This window comes from Rhineura floridana, chromosome 12 (genome assembly GCF_030035675.1).
Source record: "Rhineura floridana isolate rRhiFlo1 chromosome 12, rRhiFlo1.hap2, whole genome shotgun sequence".
NCBI lineage: Eukaryota > Metazoa > Chordata > Lepidosauria > Squamata > Rhineuridae > Rhineura > Rhineura floridana.
This window is the reverse complement of record NC_084491.1, coordinates 41755323-41766694: the sequence shown is the minus strand read 5'-3', so window position 1 is coordinate 41766694 and position 11372 is coordinate 41755323. Positions and strand designations below refer to the sequence as shown.

The window sequence follows — 11372 nt, the reverse complement described above, 5'->3', positions numbered from 1 at the left end:
CTTATAGCCAATCAGTTTCAATTTTTGTGTGTGTATATACAATCTTACTAGCAGAAACCAGTAATGATCTGAAATGAATGCTGATAAGAGTTAAAGAGGAAAGCACAAAAGCAGGACTACAGCTGAACGTCAAGAAGACTAAAGTAATGACAACAGAAGAGTTGTGTAACTTTAAAGTGGACAATGAGGACATTGAACTTGTCAAGGATTATCAATACCTCGGCACAGTCATTAACCAAAATGGAGTCAATAGTCAAGAAATCAGAAGGCGGCTATGACTGTGGAGGGCAGCTATGAAAGAACCGGAAAAGGTCCTCAAATGCAAAGATGCATCACTGAACACTAAAGTCAGGATCATCACACCATGGTATTCACGATCTCTATGTATGGATGTGAAAGTTGGACAGTGAAAAAAGCGGGTAAGAGAAAAATCAACTCATTTGAAATGTGGTGTTGGAGGAGAGCTTTGCGCATACCATGGACTGCGAAAGACGACAAATAATTGGGTGTTAGACCAGAACTGTCACTAGAAGCTAAAATGATGAAACTGAGGTTATCAAATTTTGCACACAATGAGAAGACATGATTCACTAGAAAAGACAATAATGCTGGGAAAAACCGGAGTAGAAAAAGAGGAAGACCAAACAACAGATGGATTGATTCCATAAAGGAAGCCACAGACCTGAACTTACAAGATCTGAAAAGGGTGGTTTATAACAGATGCTATTGGAGGTCACCGATTCATAGGTCGCCGTAAGTCGTAATCGACTTGAAGGCACATCACACACACATATACTGTTGCACGCCACCCCAATCTCCAAGCAGTGAGATTTTCAGGGGTCCCTGCGCTCACCCAGGGTTTGGTTTCCATGGGAAGAAGATCAGCGGAGACTGTGGTGTCTTTATGAAATATGGTTTATTTACACAAATCCAACCTGAGCTTAGGATGCAGGCGTTCAAGGCATCAGCAGTCCAATATCCAGCTTTTCCATCAGGGTTATAGGAGGCACCCCAAAGCCATGGGGCAGAGAGCCAGTCTCTCTGCCTGCCTCCAGTTCCCAGCCATTATCAGACAACTAAAAACACAAGCCTCTCCTATGTGCCAGGAGGGGGGGGGGGCTCTCCTGAAGAGTTTAATTGCAAAAGGATCTTTCTGGCCTATTCACAGTTGATGGGCATGTGATAGACCCATTAATCCACCTGGCCACTCTTATTAGATTAACAAAAGAAACTCATCTGACCAGCAGAGCGAGTTTCTCACCCCAAGGCACAGGATTCCAAATCAGAGGCCATCTCAACCCCAAAACCCATAACAATATAATCTACAGACAAATTACACAAAGTCTACCTACACAGTTAAGCAGACAGAGCTTGGAAAAGTTACTTTTTTGAACTACAGCTCCCATCAGCCCCAGCCAGCATGTCGCTGGCTGGGGATGATGGGAGTTGTAGTTCAAAAAAGTAACTTTTCCAAGCTCTGCATGCATCTCATATTATTTACTATTGACTTGTTATGTATCGATTCTGTGGTCAGATTATACTTCTTTACAGTGGTAACCAAACAGCTGCTTTTCTCTGTAACCTAAGGCCTGGCATCTGCTAATATAAAATTAATATATAAAAATACCTTTCTAGGTAAGGTTCAAGCAATGGACAAGGAAGTACTTCACATAAGCCTTCATAAAAATTGCATTGAAAAAAATATGTTAAATGGATTTCCCACTTCATCAGACCCACATGGACATTCATATTCCACAGCAGGACATTCTGCCATAAGGCCCATCAGTAGAGCATTAAATCTACAGCCAACTTCAGCGTGCCTTAATACAAGATTTGCAGTCATGAATGAGCTCAACTCAACTACAAACCAAGACTAAAGTCAAACCATCACTAGTGAGGAAATCAATTAAGCAAAAGTGATGAAGAGAAACGCAAGTCATGAAAGCACTTGGCAAGACACCCAGTACAGATGAGGCACCCTGTAAGAGTTGCTAGCTTCTGACGTTTCATGCAGTCTGTTCTCTGCAAACACCTGTAAATCAGAGATGTTCTTTTTAAGCAAGTTTCTAGACCTTGTGACCATGGAGATATATGAAAAAAGGTAGAAACAAACAGAGGTTTCAGTCTGAAACTCCATGGTTTATACATGTTGTTTCAGACATTCACCACCATTGGAAAGCCTCCACTCACACAGAATTCAGCCATGAGCATCAGATCTGTTGAACCTGAGTGAATTATTATGGGGAGGGGGTTCTGTGCCTTGTCCTCCACTCAACAGCTTTGGGCTCTTCAGTGGTCTGGAGACAAAAATGCCACATTTTTGCAAGAATTGATCTAGTTTAAAGACTTAAGATGTGGCACAGCCAGAGATGGGTCCTAGTTGCCTTGTTTCCAGAGAAGACTGACTCAAGTCTTTTCTGTAACATGAGATGTCTGAAAACATGCAGTGAGCATGTTCACAGGGAAACCTCAGCTAAAGTTCATTTTCCAGAGATGCTGAAAGGAGTTTGCTTGGCAGAGATTAGTTAAATAATTAAAGAATATTTCAATTATTCCAAATAAGAGGCGATAGCTCAAGACTAGAGCACATGCTTAGCCAAGGTCCCAGGTCCTATTTTTGGCATCTCCAGCAGAAAAGATCCTGGGTAACAAGGATGAGAGAGAGGATGTCTCTGCTGGAGAGCTTGGGAAGCCAGCTTGTCAAAGGCAGACAATTCTGGGCCAGGTGGACCAATGATCTGACTCTTAGGTAATGCCTGCCTATTCCAATATTACTGTTAACGATACCATGCCAGTTGCACTGGCTCCCTATTCATTTCTGGGCTCAATAGAAATGTTATTTTTTTAAAAGCCATTAATGGTTTGAGACCAAGTTATCTGAAGGACCGTTACATTCATATTATTGAAGTTTTTATTAGCTTCCGTTTCTGCTTTTTTATCATATTTTAAATTGTACTTTGCATTTTTGTCTAATGCCAAACCTCAATATACAACATAAGCCACCAACGTTAGGACTTTCTTTCTAAATTCTCTGTTATATCAGCCCAGCAAAACCAAGAGATCTTCAAAAAAAGAAAAGGTGTTCTTAAATCAATCAACTAAAGCATTACTTGATTCATCTACTAAATAAAGCCTGCAGCCCAGCTTGCAAAGTGTTAATTACTTTGATGGTAGCAGGAGAGGGCACATATGCAGTACCATGCTATTTTCATTTAAAGGAACTGTGTTTTTTTTTAAAAAGCAGCAAAGCAACATCAGAGACAATTGAAAGGATTAAAAAATTGACTTTATAATCAAACAGCTGAGGTTCTGTAAATTCTTTATTGTACACAGATTAAACAAAATCTTCCTTTTTTGCACAGCAACTGTTTAGGGCCAGGCCTGAGCACCATGCGAGATGCCGTGTACACAATCCACTAATTGCAACATCAGGACCAAAAAACAAGAGACGGGAAATCAAGATCAGTTCTGCTGAAACCAAGCTGCCATTTCACAGGGAAAAGTATCAGCCATATGCAAAGGCTGCCGCTACAATCATTATTGGTTTGCCCCCCATATTCATATGTGAGCTCTTCCCTGATTCTAGCCTGTCTTAAGTATAACCCATTTCTTAGCGAGAGATCCCGCATTTTGCTGAATGGCTATAGCTGCGGACCCGGATTTGGACGCCTCTTTCCCCAAACCATTCTGCTATATGCAGCGTGGGACCCTTTGTTGCTATTTCTCCCTCATTCAATGACTCAGCAATAATACAATGAAGCAGAAGCAGCAATGAACAATCATTGCATGTTGCTGGTAGGTGACATTGCGCCTCAGAGGCTCCACAGCATGGCTACAGCCCTACAGATGCCCATGTCGTGGTAGTTGAAGTAGCAGAGGCCGGCAAAGGTGAGTGCTGAGAGCACGTAGAGGCCAGTGTTGGCCAGTTTAACAGATGTCTCCCCGTGGATGTAGTCAGTTACAACTTGTCCAAGGCCCCTATAAGGAAGAAAAAGGGAGAAAGCAGGCTGAAAATACAGATGGCTCAGCCCTACCTAATTTCACATGTTTTCTAGAGCAGTCTCCATGAGAATTCTGGCTGATCCCCATTATCAGCCTGACCTTTGATCACTTGACACATTCCTCAGAGGGGTGTTGGCTGCCTTCATCAAAGAAGAATCCCTTTCCATTTGTGGAATGTCAGGCTGGGAGAGACTCCCTGTCTGAAACTCTGGATAGCTGCTGCCAGTCAGTGTAGGCAATACTGAGCTAAATGGACCAATGGCCTGATTCAGTATAAGTCATCTTCCTAGGTTCCTAATCTGAATTCACCAAGAGGAATTGCTGCTTTAAGGGATCCCATCAGAATTGCTTTCCACTCTGATATTAACTTGAGCCTTACCTACACCAACATGCCTACATTTTTTAAGAACTGCTGTTGTTTTAAAAGATGGACCTGGGAATCCACCCTATATAGGAAGCTGACTAACCATTATATGTCCCTTGACACAGACAGCTAGACATCAGCTGTAATCCTAGGAGGTGGCTTGTCTGCCTTCAGACTCCATTCCCACCCCCTTTATTTTAATTCCTCTATCTGTGTGGTTTAATGTCACATTCAAACTTTACTAGGGCATTATTTTTATTTGAATACTTGCAAATGTTTTGAAATTCGGCAACTCAGTAGCATACATTTATTTAGATTTTAACATACTCTTATGCATGCTTATTCAGAAATAAGTCCCACTCAACTCAATGGAGCTTACTTCCTAGTATACGTCTTTAAGATTGCAGCTGAAGAAAAAACAAGGTGCTGAAAATGATATCTGAGTTCATATGCTAAGTGGAGAAAGCGCTGAGCTTGACAAAAACACCCACACAGTTTTAAAAAGCAACAACACAGCAGAACAGGAAGTCCAGGGCAAAAGCCTCCTTTGCCAGTTACCCACTCCAGAATGCAGAGGCATTGCCTTGCAGGAGGAGGAGGAGGGCCCGCTCTTCCACGTAAATATTAAAGATATTCCTTCAAACACACCACACTTCCGAGACATGAATTATTCTACTGTGGCTGTCAGAAGCTCCAAGAACAGGAAGGAGTCTGCACCAGAAATTCTTTTACCTCCCATCATCTTTAAGGACTTTTTTAACAAGGCTCTCACCAGATTAAATAACTTCTTGTGGCTCAGGTTGTATTCTATTTTAAAAGGATTTGGATTTGTTAATCTGGGTTTAGCTTGGAATGTTATCATAGATTGTATTATTATTTAATCTGTTAGCCATCTTGAGTTTTGTGGAAAGTCGCCATAAGTCGTAATCGACTTGAAGGCACATAACAACAAAGATTTTTTATTACATAAAGTGGACTGGCATTGCATTGCAGGAAACCAAGTTAAAGTATTTTGCACCATGAAACAATTAGAAGGCTATTTAACTGGAAGTGTCCATGGTAACATTTTTCTTCTATTATTAAATATTTTGCTTTGCAATGAAAAGCACTTCATTTGTGGAACCGCTGTATGGGGGGGCTTTTTGTTTACTCTTTAATGGGCTCTCCCCTCCTCCTTTTTCCTATTTTTTCTCTTTATATTGAGTAAATGAGTTTATCTTTTATGTACTTTCTATAATCAATTTACAACTTTTGTGATCTTTAACACTCTTTGGGCTTTTTTTTACAAATTTCTATTTTTGTGGCTTCTGCTCTTTCCTGCTTCTGAGAAGAAGTCAAAACCTTCTTCTGTCAAGTTAGTAGCTTTTTTAAAAAGGTAATCGTTGATGTTTTAAATTGTGGTTTTATCGTAGCATGAGGTTTTATTGCTAGACACCTTGAATATCTGACTGATATCAGACAGGAAAGGAGTATATAGATATTTTAATTTCATTTTATTAAAAAAACCCATGTCTCTTCAGGACCAAACTGGGTATCTGAAGTGCCACAGTGCCCTCTAATGTTAAGCTTAATAACAGACATGGAAAAAGCTGGGCTTTTCCTTTGTGCCTCATTTCACAGGTGGTGAAATCAAAAGCTTCTCTCTGGCACGTCCCATACAGGCCTTATCCTGGGAATGTTTGTAAACTAGGAGCCAAAGAACCTAGTAAAGGAGAGTCAATTTCTAGGGCAGGAACATCTTGCACTTGCAAAAGGCAAGAGACCAAACCTGAGAAGTTTTCACACAACATAAGAAATTACTGTGGGATCAGACTAAAAGCATTTATAGCCCAGCCCTCTGCCTCCAATAATGGTCAGCCTCTTCCTCTTTAACCCCTCAGAGGCAGGGCCAGTCCCAATGCAACGAACTGGTATACCTCATTTGGTATTCAAAGAGGAAGTGGCTATTAAATCCAAATTTGATGTACTGCTTTTTTGTTTGCCACTTTTGATTGACAATTTTATTGAAAAGCAGGTTTAAATATAGCAAGGATGGAAAACCTAGTCCCTTCCAGCTGTTTATGAACTACAAGTCCCATCAACCCTGACCACTGGCCTTGCTGGCTGGGGCTGATGGGAGAGCTGCGGGTTCCCCATCCCTGAAATAAAGCAAACAGGTCATTGTCCATCGCTATGGAAGTGACAACTTCCTCTCCAACCCTGCTGTTGTTTAGAGATTCATTTGTCCTCCGAGAAGCAACTTGTCAAGCCAAGAGTCTCCCTCAGCCCTTTTACAGTTTATTTCACCATATTGAATTTGCTACCACATTTGGAAGGTGTCAAAATCTTAGAAGGAGTCCAGGGCTATGGATTCAAAACAACACAGAGAATACCAGTCCCTGGAAACCACTCCAAATCAGGGTTCTGAACTGAGCAGGAGAGGCAACAGACACCAAACTAGAAGAGGTTGCTTTCCTCCTTACTCACCAGTGACCATGGAGCGTGAGAGCCGCAGCCAGAGAGTAGTCCATGGCCGGTCCAGGACACAAGTAGGCTGCAGGCAGGAGCCCGAGCAGGAAGACACTGACGGCTCGCTCGCCTGTCCAGTGTAGAGATGCAGCATTGGAACCAGCTACAGAGAGAAGAAGCACTTTTAATTCCCAAGCACAGCTTGCTTGTGCTGCTCGAAAGGTGGGAATGAATAAAGGGTATCTTTAACAGTTCAACGTTTATAAACTGAGGAAGTATTGAAGCAAGCTAGAAAGACCTATAGGTCTCCCTTCCTCCAAAAAGGATTCCCGAAATTTAACAACAGTGGGCTTCCTTACACCAAGGATCAAATCAGTTGAGCCTTCAAAGTGGAAATGCTAGCAGAATAACATCGGTAGAGCTCAAGTCTTGTCCCAGATCTGGTAGCAAGCAAGTTGAGAGGAAAAAGAGGAGGGCCTGCCACATGACTCCGGGGGAAAAAACATGGAAAAACTCTTGCAGGATTCTTGCAAAGAACAGGGAATTATTCCATTGATTCCCAGCACCAACCATAGGTGCAGGCAGATAGGTTCACATGATACACTAATTTGGGTGGATAGCCCGAGACATTTTCTGTCTTCTGATCCTTCAAGACATACAGAAAAAGTCTGGTTAAGTGCAGAGGTGTCCAGTACAGAGAAGGACAGGTATCTCATGGATTGATCTGTTTAATCGCATGCCAGTTTTACACAAAATTGTGCCCAAAGTGGCTCATATCAACAAAACAAACAATGTGAAGGCACAGCCCCACTCCTCATTCTCTTCTCTTCCACCCCAAAATCAGGAGCCCAAATTGTGCAGACCAATGCAATGTATGCAGATTTGCTTATCATAGATTCTATTTGCATGCATTATTTTGAACCCAAGAGTGGATATTTGCATACCTTTTTGGGGGTGTGGCGATGTAGCAAGTTGGTGGCAGAAGTAAATGTACATGTAAGAAAGGGATGGTTGAGGGTGTCTCGGTAGAGGAACATGACTGCAATTCAGAGAGTAGGGACAGGCAGCCTTGGGAGGGGGGAGTATACAAGCCTGGCTCCCTGAATACTGAAGCTTTTGTACACAAAGCCTGGGTGTCCGCAAGCGTATCTCCATAGTCATGAGTGCTAGAAACTTGCTTTTTAAAAAAACATAGTAAGAGATGTGATTTCGAAGAATCCAAGTTGTAAGCCAGATCACCAGATTCTGTTTAGAATTCTTCATACAAACTGCAGGAGATTAATAGACTTAAGGATGCAACATGCAAGGCACATGCCACAACCAGAATATATGGAATATTTGAAGGAACTATTACACATAAGGGAAAATGCCAACTTCATTCAGGACTAACTCTGGAGATGATCATCCACCAAGTGAGAAGTTGAAATGGCATATCTCAATACACAAAGGCAGAGGGTCTATGGCATGATGTAAATGCATTTTTCAGTCACTACTCACCCAAGATTTTCTTCCTAGCACCTAGACCCTTACACCTTTAAAACACAAGCTTTGACTCTCAGAATATTAACAAGCATCTGCAAGTTGCAACACAGTGCCGAGTTTCAAAGTGAGCTGTAAACAGCCCATGGTTGAGCTTTTATCCATCCTTGCTGGATTACTTTCAAAACATTTAATTCTAGATATATTACATTGAAGTAGTTACATAAGCATGGGCTGCAAAAGAACTTACTTTCACATAATGCATTTAGGAGAGGAGCAGAAGTCAGTATTAAAGGTCAACTAAAAGAGAACACCCTCAACTGAAACAGTTTTAAGTCTAATTAAAAAATAACACACCACATGGAAAACTTCATCTATTGCAAGGCTCCAACAAATTCTATCCCACAAAATCTACTGTGCAGTTCCCACAAATTTCAATGCACCTGGAAGCCAAACATCCAACTCCTTATCCCATCCAAAACAGGTCAGAGACATCAAGGTACATCACTGTCTATGGACTATGTGGTACAGAAGGATGTTGCACTGCAGGCAGGACAACCAAATGGTGTTTTTTCTCAACTCATGAGGACAGATTTCCCTTCTGCAGCAGATTGCAGCTGCCCAGGGTATTAATAACCCGAGACTCCACAACCTTCAGGTATGCAATTCAGTTCCCTGCAGTTGTTCACCACATCATTAAAGTTCAGAATAAAAGGATGCAAATTAAGCAAACTGCATAAAATTAGTGCACACCTTTCGTACTGCAATATAAGCACACCCCTTTGCTATTTGAGAAAAATTGAAATTTGTTAGTCACAACTGGAAAGTAACAGAGATTGCCCAGTGTACATGTCTGTAGCGTATATGATAGTACCAGTGTGCTTTAGGCAAGGGATAGCAAAATATCAAGAACCAAAATTCCACCAAGCTGACTTTCTCCTCCCAGGTTCCTGGTTTTTCAAACAGTCCCTGCATATTCCCAACCTGTCCTCTGAAACCATCAGGACTAGAAACTTTAGCTCTATAATTGAAAGGGATGGGGTTTCTCATAATTATGATCTGCCCAAACCTTCAGGAAAGAGTGAACTCAATAATAATAAATAATATATTTGTTATTGCCAACATCACCAGGATTTCATTTACCATTTAGAAAACTACAGAAAGCAGGTTGTCCCTAGCATGTCTCCAGGTGTTGCTTGCCAAGATGAAGACACCTGTCACAACTCCAGCAGCAAAAATAAATTAAAAAATATACCATTTGGCATAGCCACATGAAACGAAATCACAATAGAGAAACTTAAGACCTACCTAAACTCCTGGGGGATGTGTGGATATTACGTGCCAGATGACGTTCCTCAACAGCAGCACAAACAACAGGTGGTCTGGTCAAGAGAACCTTGTTCAGGAGAACTGTGGGCAGAACAGACAAATTTCACCCAAGAAGGAAGGGTACTTCTGGTTATAGTCAATGGTAGCACTAAGTTAGGGTCACTAAGTCAGTGCAGTGATTGCCGTTAGCACAATGGGATTTCCTCCTGCCTTCCTGGCAAACCACCTAAATACTGCCCTTTGATCTTCAGACTCTACCAAACAAATTATGCTATGTGCAATAAAAAATGCACAAAGAAAATATATCTCAAAGGAAACGACTTTGAAAGTGAAGTTCTTAGGAATAAAGGAAAGCTAAACTTTGATAGAGTAAAGAGATTGGTACCTCACTGAGTAATAAAATGGGCTACTACTGACCTCAAACATGTGACACAAGAAGCCTAGGTGGTATAGAAGCATCCTCTAAGGACCACTTCCCATGGTGCAGAAAAGAGAGATCCCAAGACTTCCACATTCAGGGAACGAATACGCATGGGTGAAGCAGCCCATAAGTTAGTATAGACGGGGTGCTGGATAATGGATAGGACTGGACATCCTCCAGATCCCAGTTTTAACAGAATTTTGTGTTGTGAGTAACAGCAGTGCAAGTGAAAGGATGCTCAGGTTAAAGCATGTCCCATTTCAATGCCATGATGGCTGTGTTCTGCTTCCACACTCAAGAGGCGCTATGGTTCTGAATACCAGGTGCTGGAAATCCCAGGAGGGAAGAGTGGTCGTGCACTCAGGTCCTGCTTGTGGGCTTTCCATAGGCATCTAATTGGCTTCTGTGAGAACAAGATCCTGGACTAGATGGGCCTCTGGCTGATCCAACAGGCTCTTTGTATTTTTTTTTTATTTCTATGCAGTAAAGACTTCCCTCTCCTCCACTCACGGGCATGACTGCTTGGATTAGGGGAACAGTCACCAAGGACGACATGTCTTAGGTCACATTTTCCGGAGTATTTCATGATGCTACAGGCTGTGGTACAATATCCCAAAGTGTAAGCAATGAACAGTTTGCCAAGGCATCAATGATACTCAGGCCTGGTTGGTATAACACAGTGGGGAGAAGAGCCTGGCTGGGAGTCCAGAGTCTGCAAGTTTGAATCCCTGCTCATGTCTCCTGGGTGTCAAGGGCCAGCTAAAGATCACCCCAAAGTGAGTGGCTCAGGGATTACGGGCCCTACCACCTGTGCAGCCGTGGGCAAGCTGCATAGTCCCAAGGAGGCCAGTTGCCCCCCAGCTGGCAGTTGCGGACAAGCAAGGGGCTGGCTGGTGCAGCTGGGGCAAGCTGAGCAGGCCCTAGCCAGCTGGGGAGGCCTAGCCTCAGAGGGAGGCCATGGGAAACCCCCTCTGAATACCGCTTACCATGAAAACCCTATTTGTAGGGTAGCCATAAGTCGGGACCGACTTGAAGGCAGTCCATCCAATGGTCTCCACGCCTTGAGGCAGTCATGTTCTCAAGCTAGTGACTTATGTAATTAACACAGCTGTGTTTGCCCAAAAATAAGTGCTTTTACAGTGTCAACCTTTCACATCCGTGAGAAAGAACAAGCCTTATTGCTCTTATCTGTACAATGTGGACTCTGCCATTCACAGAGATACCAAATGAGGAAATATTTTGGTAATACGGGAAAGAGATTTCAGCATCTGTCCTAAGTACAGAATGCCACTCTCCCTTCCTCCCCTAATCCAATTAATTCAAGAAGCA

At 42.3% G+C, this 11372-nt stretch overlaps 1 protein-coding gene across 1 annotated transcript in view; it reads right to left on the bottom strand.

Annotated features, from left to right (window-relative positions):
• BCO2 (beta-carotene oxygenase 2) overlaps positions 1 to 11372 on the bottom strand; it is a 62880-nt gene that overhangs the window by 50222 nt on the left and 1286 nt on the right. Inside the window, exon 2 of the mRNA XM_061592284.1 lies at positions 9602 to 9703. Within this exon, the coding sequence (XP_061448268.1) occupies positions 9602 to 9703 (102 nt within the window). The remainder of the gene's footprint in view (positions 1 to 9601; positions 9704 to 11372) is intronic.